The following is a 19,362-nucleotide window of genomic DNA, read 5'->3' as shown; positions in this document are numbered from 1 at the left end:
AGACCTTCTTGGCCATATCTTGGCTTCTTGAATTGTTGAAAACATTAGAGTGCAAGAGTGAGATATGTAAAAAGTGTAAGTGTTCATTTGGATATAAAAACTAATACATTTTCATTAGGTAGATGTTTCTGGTCTAGGATAGAATTTTGGAAAGATTTATTTATGGGAATTTCAAAAACTACTTTTTAGCCACATTTCCCACCTTGCAACATGCATATGCACACTCAAAGTCTGGCAGTTGAGGTGCTCACCTAACATGTAGATTCATGTTTTTCTGCCCAACTAATGATAGTGGAGAGAGATGAGTGTTTGTTTTTGTTGCAGTAATAATAATTGCAAAGTCTAATTTCTAAATTTATACAGAAGTTTATGTCAACACCGAGCAGAAATTTTGTATGGAATGGAAGAAAAATTTACTTGGTGGTGTTGTGCTTTGAATGTGTAATAATTATGTCTGTTGCATTTGGTAATAAATTTTCTCCAGTTTTCAAAAATTGGTTTACTTTCTATATCTAGACATTCTTCCCTTTTGTTATAAGGGTACATGAAAAACTATTTTTAACTCTTTGATCCGTCTCATTACTTGGTGAACTTTCGTCTATATTTTTCAATTTAGGAATAGTATTTACTTTTTCCTCTTTGGTAAGATTTATTAGTATGCTTGGTATTATTTATCCTCTGAGGAAAATGTGACAAACCATATTAGAAAAATTGTTGTTGAAACTAATATCTGTATCTGATACAAAATACTTAAAATGGCTAATGTTCTGTTTCATAAATATGCACATTTGTAATTGAATGAATCATTTCGAAGTATTGTTAACTCCAGGCTAGGCATCTTGGTACCATATTTCAAAGTTTTTCGTTAAATTTCTGTTGGTATTGAGAAGTTATCCAGTGAAGAATTTTTTTTTTTTTTTTGGCTGGTAACTTTTTTCTGTAGAAAATCGTTATTTTGTATGTAGCAGATATTTTTCTGGGATAATTAATGATATTCAGTGCGAATTCAAATTTTGAGCATGTGTGTGGTAATTTTTCCCCTTTGAACCTCAGAAAAACACCCTGTCAATTGCTTGCCCTCTCAGTTTCATGTAAGAACCTGGAAGAAGGGAGCTGGGATTTTATCTGTTTATTGTAAAATATACAAAGTTTAGATTCCACTTGTTGGAGCAAATAGCAGAATCTCCAGATTTTACACAATTTACAGCATTTTTTTCCACAGCACAGTGGACATTAATTTAGAATCTGTGCTTGAGCTGGCTGACTTCAGGTTGTTTCTGCCCAGAATTCCATTAAGGGAAATGGAGATTTACAGAGAAGTGAAGATTTTCTGCTATGAATTGTAACGTTAACAGGTTAGCTTCTCTTGATTAAAACTCATGTTGTGAAGTACTGTTTTTTTGTTCAGCACTGCTTCAGGAGGCAGTAGGTGTATTTTTCAGTGAGGCTTGATGATGGGCTGAGTTGTGTTTTAGATGTGCAAATACAATGCATTCGCTTAAGTCTGACCTGCTCTTCTTTGTAAAGGAGCACTGTTGATCAGCTATGCCAATTTCAAAGGTACATGAAGCCACACTTTTTAAAAAGAACAACATAATAAAGATTGTATTTAAAACTGTGAGATATGTGGGTTATTTTAAACACCTCTTTTCACAAATCTGCTTCAGTGTGTGGCCAGTGCTGAAGGGCTGCTCTGCTCCAGTGAAAGCCATGGAAGGGTGGCAAGAAACAGAGTGAAGCTTTATAAATAATGTCTCATGTAGCCAATCGTGTACTCTTGCACAGACTAGTTACACAGGATTTACAAGCATTATTTCTGCCACACTTAATGGTTTTGTTGTTGAGGGGAATATCCAGTAAGGAACTGTGAATACAAAGGACCGAGAAAATACTTTAAATGAGAATACAGGATAATAGCAATTGTTTCTGGTGGCCAGGTCATTAAACGCTACCTTTCAAATTTTTATCCTAAACTTAGTTAGGTTTGTACTACTTTTTGATTGTCCTTTATGCTTTTCTGAGACAGGGAGCATGTTCACTGACAAGCTCTGACAATCAGTATTATAATAACTTTCTTTTGATATCTTTATTAATAGCTTGAAGGGAGCACGTAAACAGCACCTCAGATGTAGTTAGTTTGGTTAATTTGGATCCTAAAAGGCAAAGATAATGTAGAAAGCCTGGAAAGGGCTGAAGGGTGAAAACAGACTGGGGAGTGCTTCAGCACCCCACTGCCAAGGACCAGTTTTGTTAAAAGGCCAGTGACCTGCTGTCTGATTCCCCAGGCCCGCCCAGGGGCAGCTGCTCCCAGGGCAGGGCAACTGGGCTCCAGCAGGAGCAAGATCACCAGCACGTTCTGGTGACGAGGCACATGTGAGGACAAGTCGAGAAGTCAAATCAGCAAGTCAGAAGCCGAATCAGTGGGGTACATGGGCTAGGCTTCAACATAGCCCAGCCAAAGAGTCTGAGGCTTCTTACAGCTTTCTTGCACATATCTTCACTGCAGTTTGAACCAAGATTAGAGGACTGCACTGTACTGTGGAGCGAGCCGTGGGCCCATCTCTATAGTGAGGAAGGGGAACGAGTTGCAGACTCCAGACAAGAGTGGAAGAGTGGCAGCAGAACAGCTGGTTGAGCAGAGATGAGCCCAGATATCTGGAACAGATGTGTGGGGGCAGGGGTGTTTCCTCTAACCATGAGCTAGAGAGATGGAAATTGCAAACTGCATTCAGTCCCAAGTTACAGTGCACAGTTCTCTCCTGATGGTGAGACAGACTAATATGTGAAGAATGCAGGAGAGAATTGTCTGACAAACTGTATCTAAGAACTTGGGACTGAATGCAGTTTGCAATTTGTATCTCTCTAGCTCATGGTTAGAGGAAACACCCCTGCCCACCATTTGTCTCAATTTCGCTCACAAATTTTCCTGGTAAAAGGCCATTTGACATCAAGTTGTGTGGATGTCTGCTGGAAGCAACCCTCTCCTACTCTGTTTTCCTGTGAAGCAGGTGAGGGTGTATACCTGTGGTTACAGTGTTCAGCTACAGAAAATGGTATTTCTGGGATGTGTCAGCTCTTCTGTATGAGTACAGACCAAGATTGCAGTTGGTTTATTGACACCATAGAGAAAGGGTTGCAATATATCCTTATTCCCAGGTGCTAGAATAACCTTTTCAGCTGTGAAGTTTGGATGACATTTCTTAGAATTCCTTTCAGCCCAATTTTCTGATAATTTTGTTTGGTTTGCCTTTTTTTCTTTTTTTTTTTTTTTTTTTTGAGGTAGAAAATGAAAGAGACATATGTCAGTTTTAAAAACATAGTATTTTAACAGATGGCCTTTGGTTAGTGAGAAAGGATCAGTCAGTCCTTACCCTAATTTGCATTCTGTTGCTGTGTATACCATTGCAAGCAAAGGAGCAAGTATCCTGAAACCTGCTAGCTTGTTCTATTAGACCAAATGTATACCTGATTAGAAAGCAGGTTATGGTTTACCTGTCTAAAGATTTCTTGTTTTCTACAGAAGTCTATGGTTACTAGAGAGGAACTAAACCAAAGTAAATGATTCCTGCTCTCCTTTCTACCCCACCTCCAATAGAGAGAAACCTGAAGGAAAAAAACATGGTTGGACTGGAAATAAACCTATGAAACAAAGAACAAAACGGAAAACATGTGTGATAGTGATGCACTGTTCAGGTCATGAGCCTAATGGATAGATCTCTGATTGCCCATTAAGGTGGTATGTCCCAGTAGAATAAAACCCCAGAAGTTCATAATCCAAGTTATCAGAAGCAAATGTTTCTTTGTTCCTGGAAAGGAGCTTCAAGAATGTTCATAATTATCCTCAGAATCTGTACAATGTGAACAGGGCTTCTGGTGCTGTGCACATGTTGGGAGTCAGGTTCTGGCTCAGCTGTTTGCTCACAGTGTGACTTTTCTGCTCCTTGGCTTGCTTGCCCTGGCATGTAACTAGTGGCAGAGCTCTGCTGGGGCATCAGATGCCGTGGAAGCACAGACTGGCATGCTGGGAGTTTGATTCTTTAAACAAGATCTTCTCTAAAGCTAATCCTTGGTGATTATAACAACTAGTTTGTTCCCCTGGCAAAATAGGATTATGTCACAGAGATCAGGTTGTACTACAGAAGTTAATCTCTGTTTGAAAACCCTGTAGTGTTAGAAAACTGTATTGTTTCCTATATTCTTCCTGTAATCTTTTCTGGGTGAAATTATTTGACTTGATAATATATGAGATCTTGCACTGATTGTCTGAGGGTTGTAATCTGTAAAGTCATGAAAATATTGCTTATGAAATCAAAACATTTATAGAAAAATCGTTTTTACAGCGTAAGGGCAATACTGATTCTTCCTCAGAAATATTTAACAATGTTACCATTAAGGTGCAGAGCTGGAAACATAGGAGTTTGAGTCACTGGCTATGTAAAAAATTAAGGACAAGCAATGCATTGACTTTTGTCCCATCCATTTTTCAGTCCAGTCCTGACAGTACATCTGTCATGAGCAAGAGTGTAGTGTAATGTCACAGTTTGTTCAATCTTTGAATTTATTTCTAGGTTTTAATATCACCTATGTGCACACCAGTATTGACAATAAAATTGGATTAAAGTTACTGAAATTCCTTCCGTCTAAAACACAATGTTTTATCAGATAGTGTGAACCTTTTGCTGTTACCTTAGATTGGATTGTGGCTTTCTACCCGATGATTTATTTAGAACCTTGTTTCTTTGGTCAAGCAATAACTTGGCACCCAGTAACTCACTGTCTCTCCACGAGTAATAAGTCAGCGTAGTGCAGAAGTTGCAGTGTTGCCAGTTTTTGTGATTTTGCTACAGATTGAACAATGTTGTGTATTTTGAGTTTGTATATCCGAGGCAGCAGCTAAGGTTTTTGATTGAGGACTTGGCTTTCTTAAAGATATTAAGTTTCTAACCTTCTTTGTTGCAGAAAAGTTTGAAAACATGCACTGAATGTGTACAAAAGACATAGTATCTAGAGAGAAACACACTAATTAATTGTATTTTAAAAAACCTAATGAATTGTGGAGGCAGACTGGTGACCTTTGAACACTTGTGGCTGACAATGCCGGCATGTGGGCGTCTTTAACCTTTCTGCTGGCTTTCACCCACATGCCAGCTCTACTGAGTTAGAGATCTATGTGGTCTGGGTTACAAAAGCTTTTCCACTGTGATTAGCTTTCTTTTTGGTCTGGTTTAAGCTTACTTGTGTTCATTTATGACACAAATATTCCTTTCTCCTCATCTTAAAATCCCTTTTTGAAATAGCCTCGAAAAACTGGTTCTGTGCTTAACTCCTGTGGTGTTTGTCTTAAGTGTTTAGTTGCGACTTCAAAAATAATACACCTCTACATACTGTGGAGATGAGCTCTAACATTTTCCTTGTTAGAGCTCTGTTAGGAGCTGGGTGAGAGTTGGCAGAGTTGTTTGACTCCAAGCAGTTTAAAAACATGGGTTTCATGTTGCAGCTTCTGTAATCCAGACTTCCATGGGAGTCTTTGTCACTATTAGCATTTGCGCTTGTCAGATGGAACAAAACAGAACAGGAGAGGAGGCTGTAAGCACCTAAAAAAGTAGGTCAATGGGCCAGCAGGTTATTTGGCTAGAAAAGAACTAGTGGCTTCATTGAATCATGCTGTAATTGTTTCTCTTCTGTTGGCAGATTGTTCTGCTGTGCTTTAATTTCCTATCCTAATATTTGCATCTGTATTTTAACCACTTAAGAGCCTCTGTGAGGTGCAAGGGAAGGAGAAACTTAACTTTTCTAATAAAATAAGAAATAATTCTGGTGTTTTCCATAAAATCCTTTAATGAATTTAAGCGTAGTGTAAGCTTAGTTTTTAACTCCCAGTCTCCTTTTTAGAATTTAATATGCTTTCAAATAAAATATTTCTGAAGTGGTACAAGTAGATTGTATAGTGAATACATTTTATTTTGAAAACAGTAAGCAAGGCAGAGAGAAGCAGGATAAAGATGAGAGAAAAAACTGGTTTCATGTAACTTAGAAATGTAGAAAATAGCATGCTCAAGCCTGGAAACTGTATACATGAAAAGTAACAGTATAAAGATCCTGGAAGCTGGTCATCACTTACACTGGTGCCAAGCTTTTTTTATGAGAAAAGTGCATTTGTGAGGTAGGTTTTTGAAAGTGTTTTTGAAGTGGGTTTTGAAAGGAGGAGTTAATGGCTGTGTCTGAGGGAGCAGCAATAATGCAGCTGGGCAACTTTGCTAGTTGCCAGCAGCAGCATTCTACACATTCTGGAGTCCTGAGAGTGGCAATTTTAGTAACTGGGAGAGGAAAAGACATAACTGAGAAAGCCAGTGAAGGCCCAGGTAAGTGTTTCAGCACAAAAGATGTTGAAATAATGGTATGAAGACATACATTGAAGGTAGCAAGTGGAAGTGAAGATGGTGTGGGAGACAACTGAATTCAAAAGTAATAATGACATCATGATTAAAGATCAGCGTAAGATGATGGCTTAAAGCAGAGATGAAATTATTTCAGAACACCTATTTTATCAAGAAGAGCTTTAAAGCAATGTGAATTCAGATAGTGAAATACTTGGGATATTTTTAGTAAGCAGAATATTGCATTTATAAATTAGTCTTGTTGGAATTATTACTTCTCTTATATATAGAAAAAATAAGTGATCATTTAAAAAATCCTTGATTATAAAATTCTCCTTTTAAATTTCAGTTACAGTTCAGAATTTAATGCTTTTCCGCAGAAGAGGATATATCTGACTCTCCACATTGTTCTTCAAAGGAACCAGGTTTAATCACTAAACCTCACACTTTTAACAAGTCCCAAAGTGTAAAAGGTAAAGTTGTATAATTAAAAAGGTTCCTATGGCTTTCAGTCATAAACACTGAAGGGCTAAGTAGCAGTGTTAAGTACTGTCTTTTTTTTTTCTCCAGAACATGACTGAATTTAATTCTTAGAAATAGATGTAGTCCTTGAGTTCTGTAGTGTTTGTGTTGAATTTAACTGGTTTCATTGGAATAATTTCTGCAGTCTTTCCCAGTGGCATGTAGAAGCACTGAGAATGCTCAGGGTATTGCAAATCTGGAGGCAAAGACAGAAAGGTCAGACACTGAAGAGGGAGAAACAAATGCACTACAGGTGCATTGCCTGTAGTCTTTAAGTTATTTTAACTATTTGTCATGAATACCGAATCTAAGTTGCTAGTCCTGACGTAGGACCTGTGTACTGTAACAAGTGAATTATTTTGTTGAATTCTAGAAATTGAGGGCTTTGTTGAAGTGAAAATACTGACTCTTCTGATTCTGCGTAATGAAGATGGCAGTTGTGTCACAGGTGAAAGTTTTTCATATTCAGGTGTACATGTATTTTTCTTTTGCAGATTAATGAAACAATATATCATTTGTCCTACAGAATTTCATGTTACTGTTGATCCCTATAATGTTGGGTAGCAGATTAATTTAAAAATTAAGACCAGGCTAAAAATGTAATTAGTACATACCTGTATTAGTGCGTACTATGTAAGCTGAAAGAAAACAAGTTCCTAACTCGTGTCTTGATTTTAAACCTAATTCTCTGCCAGTGATGGTAGTTTCCTTTTACTGCTGAGCTTTCTTCCTCAGTTTACCCTTCTGTTCAACAGCTGGGATGCAATTTTCCTGGAACATTTTGCAGACTGCCTGGATCATGGACTTGCAACTGCCATATTTCTTGTGGTATTAACACTGCAAGTTCCACTGGATTTGATGCTTTCAGAAGCAAATCCGTAGTGTCAGAAACTATGAGTCCCTAGAGTGACTAAATCTACCTCCTTTGAAATAAACACAATGCCTTTTTACTATTAAGTTTATAACATACTAAAAATTCCCAAAGATCTGCATGTTCAGCTCATATCAAACCCCTTGCTGCATGCACTTGTTCCTTAATCGCTGACAGTGTTACAGTCCTGCTGTTCCCATTGAGCAACTTCTGCCATCTGACTTTTCTGTATCGAGGAGAAAGGCTTAATTGGATTGTTTTATGTTTTCATAAACATTTCAGCTTTTCCATACGGTCATGTAATTTTTTGGCACCTAAATGTAGGTACTTGTTGAATTAAATACTTACTTTAATTTTATATTCCTTCTCCCACTATTAGTATTTCATTCACATTCCTGATTCAAAATCATATGTACACTTGGAAAAAAACCAACAACTTCCTGCTGAATCTTCTTAGTGAATAAGTGACTGCTTTAAGAAATGGCCAGGTTAACTGTAACTTTCTCAGAGTATAGAGATCACATTCTAATAGGTATCTTATTGTCATTATTTCACAAGTCTATTATAACAATGTGCTCAATAAAAATATAGCAGGAAATAAATAATAGCTGTGAAATACTATATCTCAAATGATTTCTGGTCGCACAATTTCTGTGTAGAGTGTATTATGACTGAGGAGTGTATTTTTCATCTGTTCGACCTTCAGAGTTATGAGAATCTTTTAGGGAAAAGTTCACATAAAAATGAAAAGCTATATCTGAAATCGAAGACAGAAGAAGGTTTGTATTGGTTTTGTCCAGACTTATTTATGATGATTTAATAAAACAGAGTTCTTTTGAACTCTCTGTCATGTAAAATGAGATACTGAAGTCCAGGTTTTGATGGTAATGGAGACTGTATTAGAGAAGGTAGGAGGGCAGAGCAGCAGATTGGAAGAGAGGGGAAGATTAAGAGCAGCTTATAGAGCAAATGAAGACTTCAATATGCTCTAATGAAGAATGTTTGTTTGCCCTGAGTCATATTTCCATGTTCTTTCTTCTTTCTCTACAGGCAAACGTACAAATGTCTACCACAAGACTAAAGTGTGATATGTTATGTTTTTTACCATAAGCACCCATAAAATGAGCTCCATTGCAGACAGGTATGTTAATAAACAATAAGAGTTTGGGGGGAATTACTGTTCAGTGCTTTCTTTGTTAATCTTTTTTTATGGTTAATGTACAGAGAATTTTAATGTATGCAAAAGATAAGATGAATGAGGTTTTGGCTATTTTGGCAAAGTTACTTTGATAGTTGTTAGATGTGTTGTTTTGTAGTAAATTGAAATAATTTTTTTAAATTGTTTGAAATCATTCTTAAAATAGATTACTTGTTTTCAGCCATGGAACAGCATCTATGCAATTTGAGTTGATTTTTAATTTATTCGAATGTTTGTTTTTGAGTACTTCAATATTTGATTAAGGAAAACAAATACATTTAAACAATTAGTGATGCTGCAGATGATAGTAAAGTGACCTGCTAACCTATTTCAAGGGAAAAGTAATAGCTGAGACATGGTTTCTACCTGATTCCTTGAACCGTACTTTCTTAGCAGCTTGGGTGAACATCTGTCCTTAATATTCCTTAATATTTCAAGATCTCAGCAACAGAAACTTATGTTGAATTTACAGAAAGTTAAACCCATTTTAAATAAATAACAATGAAAGCAAAGGGTAAAACTTTAAAGTGCTTGTCTGGCTTCTCAATTATTTTTAGTGAACTTTTGTGGCATTTCACTGAAACTTCAGCTGTTTGAATATACAAATTCCTTTTAAAAGATTTATGTTTATGTAGTAGTGTACAAAAGAATTACTTCCTAGCATCATTGGTTATTGTAGTGTATGATTGTTTCATGACAGTTACTTGCGTTCAGGGAAGGAAACCTGAGGATGAAAAAATTAAGGGTTGACACACAGAGGTCAGAGTGGACAGCACTAAATAGACGGAAGGACAGAAGTTAGAGAAGTAAAATGTGGAAATCCATTATACAGCTGTTTTGGAAAACAGAACAGTTTTGACTTGATTTCAAAAACGGAAAATGAAACAAAGGTGGTGTATGAAATATACTGAGGCATCTTCAAAGGGAAACATTCTCATTTTGATATTTTGATACCTCTTTAACAGTGCATGGACTGTTGTCAGCTGAGGAAAATTTCTGTGATACTTGGTTAGGAAGCAAATACAATGAATACTGTTTAATGTTTATATTAATTGTATATTTATAAGATTACATACATGGAGGAAGAATAGCATATTCATCAGCACTTTTCCATCAATGATGCTTCAGTATTTCAGAAAAATGCACTTTTTAATAAGTGTTTCCAGTATTTGTAACAGAAGTTGCCAATAAATAAAAAAAAATTATATTTGTCCTCTCATGTTTTGAAAAGGGTAAGGAAATGCAAATAATCAAGAACATAGAAAAAGAAAATTAAGTAATGTTCAATTAAGTGCATAAGGTTGTAAGTTCACATTAGAAATAGTCTGAAAATTCTTTGAGCTGTATTAGAAATGTAAGTTTTTTTTGCATTCTGTGTAGTGAATATCCTACAAGAAGAACTTACTGCAGACTTGGCTTCAGCTAATTGGAGATGGTCTTTGCAAGACATAACAGTAAAACAGTGCTTCAGTTTCTTGATGTAACAGAGATGATGAATAATTTTTTTTCTTTTGTGGTGGTTGGACTCCACAAGAGAGAACTGTTACACTCTAACATTTATTTCTTTCAGAAATGATGGAAGCATTTTTGATGGGCTGGTGGAAGAAGATGACAAAGATAAAGCAAAAAGGTAAGTTTTAAAATTATTTAAAACTAAGGCATGTCCTATACTTGTATACTTAGGCTTACCAAGGAGATTTCTAAGCAATAAAAATGTGATTCTTTTCTAAATAATTGTATTATTCAACAGCATTTCTTTTACTGTCATTATTCAGGTATGTTGCGTATTTATAACTGTGTTTCAGTTATTTGTGTCAAAGGATGCTTTATTCCAAAGGCTTAGCTGCAACGATCCATGAGAGGGAGGAAGCCATTCTTCAAAAACGGTGTCTGGTATTTGGAGTAGGTGTTTTTGTGACAGTTATGACGGCAAAGATTCTTAAGGTGCTATTTGCATCAGGAACCTGGCAGCTTATTGTGCAATGGTGTCGTAGTTGTTATAAAACATTTTTTGCTTTGTTTTTCAGAGTGTCTAGAAACAAGTCCGAAAAGAAACGTCGAGATCAGTTTAATGTTCTTATCAAAGAGCTGGGTTCCATGCTTCCAGGTAATGCTCGAAAGATGGATAAATCGACTGTACTGCAGAAGAGCATTGACTTTTTACGGAAGCACAAAGGTAATTCTTTGTAATAATAATAAAAAAGTTTGTAAGCTCTTAATTATTTTAATGATATCCACTTAGTACATAAAACATTAACAGTTTTGCAGCTCCTTTAAGGAAATTATCAAAGAATGCAGAGTTCCCAATAAAAGATACTCTTAAGGTCCTAATTTAGATAGCAGAGATATAACTGGTTTTGCTAGTGTTTTGCAAGTACTAATAGTACTAGTAATTTGCCAGTACTAATATTTTTTTGTTCCATAGTTGTCAAAGAAGTCTGTTTTATAAAGAGAAGCATTTATTTTTGAAATAACCGTTAAGTTTTTTTGTTGTGGACAGACCTCCAGAATATAGTTGCTTCATAAGATGCAAGTTGTCGAAGTTTTACTTCACAGAAAGCTCTGCTGATCCATTTCAGTGGAAAGTACTTACTGGAAGTACTTATTTTGATCTTTAGATAAGACTGGTTTGAACAGTGGGTTCTTCTCTCCAAGTTCCACATAAAGCAAGATAAATCCCTGAAAAAGCTAGTCAAGGGAACTTAATGCTCCCTCTCTTCACGTCAAGCATTTACACAACTGGCTGCTTTAGCAAAAATTATAAAGCAATAGGGTATTGTGGTCTGCAGCAAGTGTTACTGGGTAGGTTGTTTGAGAGTGGCGTGCTGACCAGGACCATGGGCTTTTTCTGTTTTCCTTTTAGCTGGAAAAAAATCCCCAGAAAAATCTGAAAATATATTTAGCTGAACTAATTTTCAAGACTTATCCACTGATGTATAAGCGAATGGGTGTGTGTTTGTTGTTTTGTAAACCATCCTGTGAAATGGCAAAATGATGAATGTTTTTGAACATCCTTGGTATGTTTTTTTTCTCTGGTTGTTTGCACCAGCTGATGGTGGAACATACCCAGCTATGTTGTACTGAAGTTCATTACAGATCGTTATTTCTGCCACGAAAAATCTCTTCCACTAAGTGTACACTTATTTATGGCTGTTAGATGTTTCTGTATATAAAATTTCCCTGTTCCTGCTCCTACACTTGTTCTTAATATGGCACCTTGTGGTTTACACTGCCAAAAACAAGATTAAAAATTCAAGAAAATGAGCTCTTTCACTAGTCAGCCTGTTTCCCCAAGTAATTCTGACCATGCATGCTAACTAGAAAGCACTAGGGACGAAAGAAACAACTCTTAGGTTATAGAATAAAATAAGTTAAGCTATTAAGTGGATGGGTATATATGTATTTATCAGCAGTATGTGTGTCAATTTAAGGTATCTTACGGTATGATAAATAATTTTGCATACCCTAGCACATCTCTTCCATTAGTGTCATGGTTCAAATAGCACTAAATGTGTGTCGAAAAGTGCTGTTAAAAGGTAAACATAGCAATTAAAATGGAAAGGGAAGGAGAATCATTTGTGCAAGAATTCACAGATTTGGGGTTTGTTTTTCCAATTAAATGCTGATTATGCTCTTTTAATTCTCTTAGACTCGTTTGTCTCATAACAAAAACAGTATGGAAGGCTCTTTTTCTGTAAAAATCAGTTCTGTAGGTTCTGAGGTCTTAATGAAAATTTGTTCTGTTTCAAAATCACTTTATCTTGTATTGATGATTCCTATAATTAAATATACAGTGTAGAATGAACATGTGTCAACCAGCCAGCAGCACCAGTCATACTTTTTTCCTTCAAAGTGCTTTCTCAGATTATTCTTAAAATTACTTCTATTTTCTTTAGTATAAAGTGGGAAAAAGCAGCTGTGGAGATGGGTACCTTTTAGGGCATGGTCTTTTGTCCGTCACCTGATGGGTCAGAGTGCAGCTTGTATCATGTTAAGGTCCCTAAATCTCTGACTGCCAGTGCTCACTAGTGTTGTTCTGCACTGGTTTACATTAAAATGTTTTGAACAAAATATTGGCGAAGGTCAGAAGCATGCTTTGCCTCCTGAGGTGCTTGGATCTGTTTGTTACCATAAAGCAGAGTGACCCCAGCAATAAATGAATTGTTCAGCAATGATTATCTGCTTTATTGTTGAAAATCCTACTGTGTTCAGCCACCAGGTTTTGATTAACTGCAATGCTTCTGATTCTTTCTGGACCATTTCCACATTGGCCAGGCTTGGTACTCTGGCAGCAGCTCCAGATGAACTATCTGAGCTGCTGTTTGGCCAGTGTGGATTCTGTTTCTTCTTGGGAAAAAACAGCAGGGTTAGCAGACTGGAATTATATTACTGACAGTGTCTCAGTTGCTAATATTGCCTGTCATCTTCCTTTGAATTTGTGAACAAGAGTTTTTTTTAATGGTGAAATACTGAAGAATTGCACTGTTTATAATTACAACTAGTAGACAGCTATTCCTACAGCCCACAGATGAAAGATGCTACAGATCCTGGCCCTGCTGGCGATTTCTTTAGAGGATGCTTGGTGCTGATGCAGAGTTGCTTTAGATCAATGATTTGAAGGCTTAATGAGTGTAACGTGCAATCTAGGTTGTGCTGCTTTGTCTGTTTTCTAGTTCCAGAACATGACCTTGGTGTCATTTATCTTTGAATGCAACCTTCTGCTATAATTTTTAAGCATTTCTTTGAAGTATCCAAGTGAAACAAGTTTTTTCCCTGTTTCTTTGGCTCTGTTTTTCGATACCATACTTGTTTTAGTTAGGGGGAATGTAAGAGAACAACCATGCTTGTGGTAACATAATTCAGAATGGTTCATTAAAGGCATAAACTTCAGCTATTCTTTAGTAGAGATAATTTCTGCTGTAGAAGCCAGACTGACCTTTTTGGTTTTTCATTCTGAAGTAGTATGGTTATGTGGACCAGAATGAGCCAATGAATCAGGCTTTTCCAGTTCTAAAATGGAGATTATATGTGTCCTGTGGACTAAATGATTTGAATTTTGAAGTTGTCATATGCGGGGACAAGATTTGGACTCGATGATACTTGTGGGTCCCTTCCAACTCAGGACATTCTATGATTCTAAATACATTAAGTTCCTTGAATTTTGCCTCCACTTTGGTGCCAGAGCTTTTCATTTCTGTGTCCTTTGACTTCCAATTCAGTTCTCAATGTTTGTTCTGAAAAGTTAGGCTTGGGCTTATACTTAAGTTATCCTTATTCTCCAGCCCGCTCTTATTGCTTTATGATACCATTTCAAAACGGATAGCAAAAGTGTGATCAATTTAGGTCTTTTTGTGAGATGTGATCATTGGAAATTCTAGTCTTTTTTTTTTCCTCTCTCCATGCAGGTCTCCACTTCTTGGCAGTTTCTTGTGTGACGTTACTGCTGTTTACTCTTCTTTTAGTTAAGTCTAATGCTGTTTCGTAAAGTTTTTTCCCTTCGGTCTTAGAAACAAAGTTTATTTAAGTCAATTCCAGGTTTTCTGTGCTCTTGGAGCCATCTGAACTAACAATCTATCTTATGGCCTTTGTACAGACTTCTCCTTTAGAAAACAAAAAGCCTTAAAGACATGGTTTGGTTCTTTCCGTTCATCGTAATGCTTGATTCACGATTACTTGTTCAAGGTTGTTCTTGCAACCAGTACTTCTGTAATGCCCTTGTAACTCATCAAAACTCAATACCACGTGGTCTTGCTTCTTGTTTCAGTTACCAGTTGATAAGGAAGCATCAGCTTTCAGAGCCAGAGGTCTGCTTAGCAGCCGTGGTTTCACCCATGTGTGGGAATTTATTCTATATATTTCTCATAAGTTCTACAGGGACATCTGCTCAAAATTCGTCTCTGTGTACGAATCAGACAGTAATTCTGCACTGGAGTCTGTCATGCAGCTCCTAATAGTCTTTATTGCAAACCTACTATTTTTTTAATGTGGTCTTATTTCTTTACAGAAAAGGGTGGGGAGAAAGGACAGTGACAATTTTTAGTGCAAAGGTTAGAATGACCAGGATTGGGCAAGATACTTGAGGATTAGCCATTTTAATGACCTAAACTGTTGAGGAATTTTGGCTTTCTAAATTTTGAATAACAACACTCTCAGTAATACGTTATAGTCTCAGAGGGAAGAGTAGTTTTCCATTGTCAAAATCCATTACTTACTGTCGTTAACTTCAGCATTACCCTGAAGTCTGGCAGGACTGTAGCACAAAGTGGTAGAAGGAAAGAGAAGGCAAATCTCACTATGACATAAGAGAGAAGGCATTTATTTTCTTTTTAAGGAGCAACATCTATATGTAATGAATGAACAACATAGAAGAATGGAGAACAGTCTGCTATTTCCAACTGTGTATGTGTAACTTAGTGGGAAAACAATGGCTTTTGCAAGTGTGAATCCTTATATTGTATTTATATTTGATTGTAGAAATTACTGCACAATCAGATGCCAGTGAGATTCGACAGGACTGGAAGCCGACATTCCTTAGTAATGAAGAGTTCACACAGTTAATGTTAGAGGTATATTATTTCTGGTTTTCTGGGAATAGACTATTTTCTCATGGGCACTCGTTCCATGATAATTTTTTTCAGTTTGATGATATAATTTTTTGTTTTCATATCTTAACTATACATTTTCATGAAGGTAAACACTCAAAATTCCTATGCATACAGAGTAATGCAAAATAGTTCTTTTAACTGCATTTTCAATTACATAAAACATTATAACAAAGCAAGTCCATGAAATAAAATATTTACTGTCAAAGTGGATATTTTAAATTATTAAGGAAGGTACTAATCAAACAAAGAATTGTTGTACATAAATTAAAATCTTAATTAGAAAAGAGGCTCAACACACCCATGTAGCTTGTGAGCAATAGTTTTTAATTTGTTTGCACGTTACACTTTCCAAAAGTGGTGTGTGAGCATTACTTTGCTGAAGAAGATTACATGAGTAGTTGAGTTACTATTTTAGCAATAAACTTTGAGTATAATCTGTTTTTTCCTTAGAAATAAGAATAAGTAGTTTGTATCTTGTTAGTGAAACAATTTCTAATAATAGTTGAATGGAAAATATTGAAGTAAATGAACAAGCGCATTTTCTTTTTAGTCTGTAGCTAAACCTGTTCTTTGAGGCAGAGACTTAAAAAGTAAAAATTTCTCGTTTTTTGTACTTAAAAATTTTTCATTAGTCCTTTCTGGTGAATATGCATATTTTTTTTCCAAGAAGTTAGTGAAGTAGTTGTTTCTGGTTTGGAGGAGTTTTTGTAGCTGTTTCTGGTGTTTCACAAGTCCTTCTACAAGATATGTCTGCAACTAGTGACTATAAAGCTAGAACAATATAAGAATGCTTTTCAAAGACATGAACTTTGAAATTTCCTATTGAGAAATACAGTTCTGTCATGCTTCTATCTTTGGTAATGCTCAAGTATAAAGTAATCACGTTATGTTCAGTGGAAACAAGTTTGAGTTAAGTAGAAAATATGGCAGTCAGAACTGTATCTCACAGTTTTCAAGTCTCAGTAAAATATTGCTATGAGTTTCTTTTATTGAGACTGGGAATACTGAAGTATTAAATACTGAAATGCATTGATTTCACCACCTGTTTTACTTGGTCTTCTCTTCTTTTTTCCCCCTCTTTATTTTTGTCTCTATCTCATTTTTCTGAGTTTTTGGATGTTTAAAATGATGATGAAATTGAAAATAACAGGCAGGCAAATTGGGAGATGGGGGCAACAGTGGCTAGCTCTATACTGACTAAAGTCTTTCTTCTGAAACCACAGATTATTTGAGAACAGATCAGTTTGAGAACTGTAATGCTCATGGTGTAAAAGCAAGGCTAAGAAGTTCTAGTAGCGAAAGACATTCTCATTTTTATATTAAACTAAACTGTAATTGGTCTAAATTATTTTCTATGTTGAATATAGCATAACATTTTTAATATTTTCTGTCTCTGTTTAACTGCCTATTATGTTTAATTTCAGGCTCTTGATGGTTTTTTTTTAGCAATTATGACAGATGGAAACATAATATATGTGTCTGAAAGTATAACTCCCTTACTTGAACATTTGCCAGTAAGTACAAATTACTTTCAATAACATATCAGTTTGTCTGTGGATGGTGTTCTACTATGAGTACTGATTAATCGTTAGGCTTTTTTGCCTTATAGAACAGATGTATGCTTTGTTATAATGCTTCTGCTTTTCTTCAGCACAGTTCTGTGCTACTGGTCTGCCTCCTGTATTAAACATTTCTTTTGGAGAAATACAGAATGTAGTCAGCACTCTGTGAGGCGGGATTATGAGATGCCAGCCTAGCATCAGTTTCTCTTCTACTTAACTGAAATAACAGGTTTACTGCAGGAGACCCTTTAGAATTCACACTTATCATAGCCTCTGCATGAGTCAGAAGAGTATTGCTAAAGAGCTATATCCTTGGAATTTTTTTAAACTACTTTTTTACTTTTCTCTTGTGAAAGTCGTCTTATAAGAAATATATTTCTGCTGGTTCTTCTAGGTATATACTTTGGGTTTTATCACATGAATTCATCTTCAATCTTGGTGGCATTGGTCACTAGTAAAAGTAATTTTTAAAGTTACCTCTGAATAATGCTTTTTTGAAATGCAGCAAATTAGTACTCAAAAATGCAAACAATTCATGAGTGAAACAATGAGCTGTTTCTTAGAGAGGGACAAGTTATTCTTACAGGCTAGATACCTTACTGTGATAAGAGTATTTTTTAAAACTTTGAGTGGCATATTTAAAAATGATTCTGCAAAACACAAATTCCGCTAAGGTATGCATGATACCATCTTGAGAATTTTGAAAAATGTACAGGTAGTTGTGGTTGTTTTAAAAAAGTAGAATTTAGTGGGTTCTCAAAGACACATTTATGCTGTGTTTTTAGGTGTGATTTATGTACTGTAAACATATCTTTTATGATACCTCCTTTCTGAGTACTTAATCAAATGCATTTATGCATATAATCAGTTATTCAATTTTATTGCGTTCATCTCTATTGTTCCCAGTTTGTGTACATAGTTGTGGAACTTATTATAGAATTTATTCATAAAATCAATTGCAATTGGATGTAATTATTAGTAACATCAAAACATATATGATGTAGGACTGTCTTTGTTCCGAAATATGGTTTCAATGTATTGAATGCCACTGAGAGTTTACAGTGTCCTAGAACAACACACTATAATTTTGAATTAAAATGCTCCTTTACTTAGAATTGTTGCATCCCAGGGAAGTTAATATAAGCTCCATTGTACTTTAATGTGTACTTTAGTGTATCTGCGGCATTCATGGTGTTCCTCACGAAATGGTTCATGGTGTCAAAATTAAAACTGATCAAAGTGAGATGTTTTTATTGCAAAATCCTCGTGTGTATTCCAGTAGGTGGCTTTGTTGAGTCAGTAGTGTTCTTCTAACTGTGAAGAATTGTTTTGCATTAAAATAGTAGTAGGCTTTGTGACATTGTACGTCTTGCATATTTTAATGCTTATTAAACATTTTTCTTTCAGTCTGACCTTGTGGATCAGAGTGTATTTAATTTTATCCCAGAGGGGGAACATTCAGAAATTTATAAAATGTTGTCGTCTCATCTGCTGGAAAGTGATTCATTGACACCAGAATACTTAAAATGTAAGTAGTTATTGTGAGTAAACTCAGCTTTTATTGCTGACCATGGTGTCACACTGTGGCATATCCCTTAGGTCAACTGTCCCAGCTTCTTGTGTGCCGCCAGCCTACTTGCTAGCAGGGCAGTATGAGGAACAGAAGAGGCCTTTGCACCGTATAAGTGCTGCTTAGCAATAGCTAGAACATCCCTGTGTTGTCAGTGCTGTTCTAGTCACAAATCCAAAACACAGGACGGTGTGAGCTACTATGAAGGAAATTAGTTATATCCCAGATGAAACCAGTATGGTAGTTGTGTTAAAAATAATCTGCTTTGTATCACATGAGATCAGTTCTTTTCTTCCAGTGTTGTTTAAGCAGAAACATATGCTTGAGCCCTGAAGAATAGAAGCACTTTTTTGTGATGGTTCTGCCCCCACCCCTCCCACCCTGAAGAGTAAAATTTTCCTTGTTACCTTGCATTTCACTCTATAACTTTCACATGTGTTAGAAATGTTTGTCTTGTTTATATAGCTTTTATTTAGACAGTTGTAATGGTTGGCAAGAATAAAAACACAGCATCCTAATGGGTTTTGAAAATGCATGCTTTAGTAAACAGCAGCTGCTTCTTTAAAAATAACTCTAGTTTTCAGGGGTTTTCTGTGTCATTAGCATTCAGGCCCTTCATACACAAATTCTAGGAGTTCTCCTTTTCTAAAGGTTAGT

The 19,362-nt window shown here is 35.9% G+C and overlaps 1 protein-coding gene across 7 annotated transcripts in view; it reads left to right on the top strand.

Moving 5' to 3' along the window:
* Positions 1-19,362, top strand: part of CLOCK (clock circadian regulator) — a 65,660-nt gene that overhangs the window by 22,694 nt on the left and 23,604 nt on the right. For 6 of the 7 annotated variants that reach the window (XM_065836500.2, XM_065836503.2, XM_071807531.1 and 3 more), the window contains exons 5-11: positions 6,727-6,850; positions 8,821-8,911; positions 10,539-10,598; positions 10,996-11,144; positions 15,443-15,534; positions 16,998-17,087; positions 18,543-18,663. In XM_065836500.2, the coding sequence (XP_065692572.1) occupies positions 8,865-8,911; positions 10,539-10,598; positions 10,996-11,144; positions 15,443-15,534; positions 16,998-17,087; positions 18,543-18,663 (559 nt within the window). In that variant the 5' untranslated portion in view covers positions 6,727-6,850; positions 8,821-8,864. Of the gene's footprint in view, positions 1-6,726; positions 6,851-7,272; positions 7,348-8,820; positions 8,912-10,538; positions 10,599-10,995; positions 11,145-15,442; positions 15,535-16,997; positions 17,088-18,542; positions 18,664-19,362 lie in introns of all 7 variants that reach the window. The other variant, XM_071807527.1, reaches the window with a different exon arrangement.

Source organism: Patagioenas fasciata, chromosome 4, assembly GCF_037038585.1.
Source record: "Patagioenas fasciata isolate bPatFas1 chromosome 4, bPatFas1.hap1, whole genome shotgun sequence".
Taxonomy (NCBI): domain Eukaryota; kingdom Metazoa; phylum Chordata; class Aves; order Columbiformes; family Columbidae; genus Patagioenas; species Patagioenas fasciata.
This window is presented reverse-complemented; position numbering and strand designations above follow the sequence as displayed.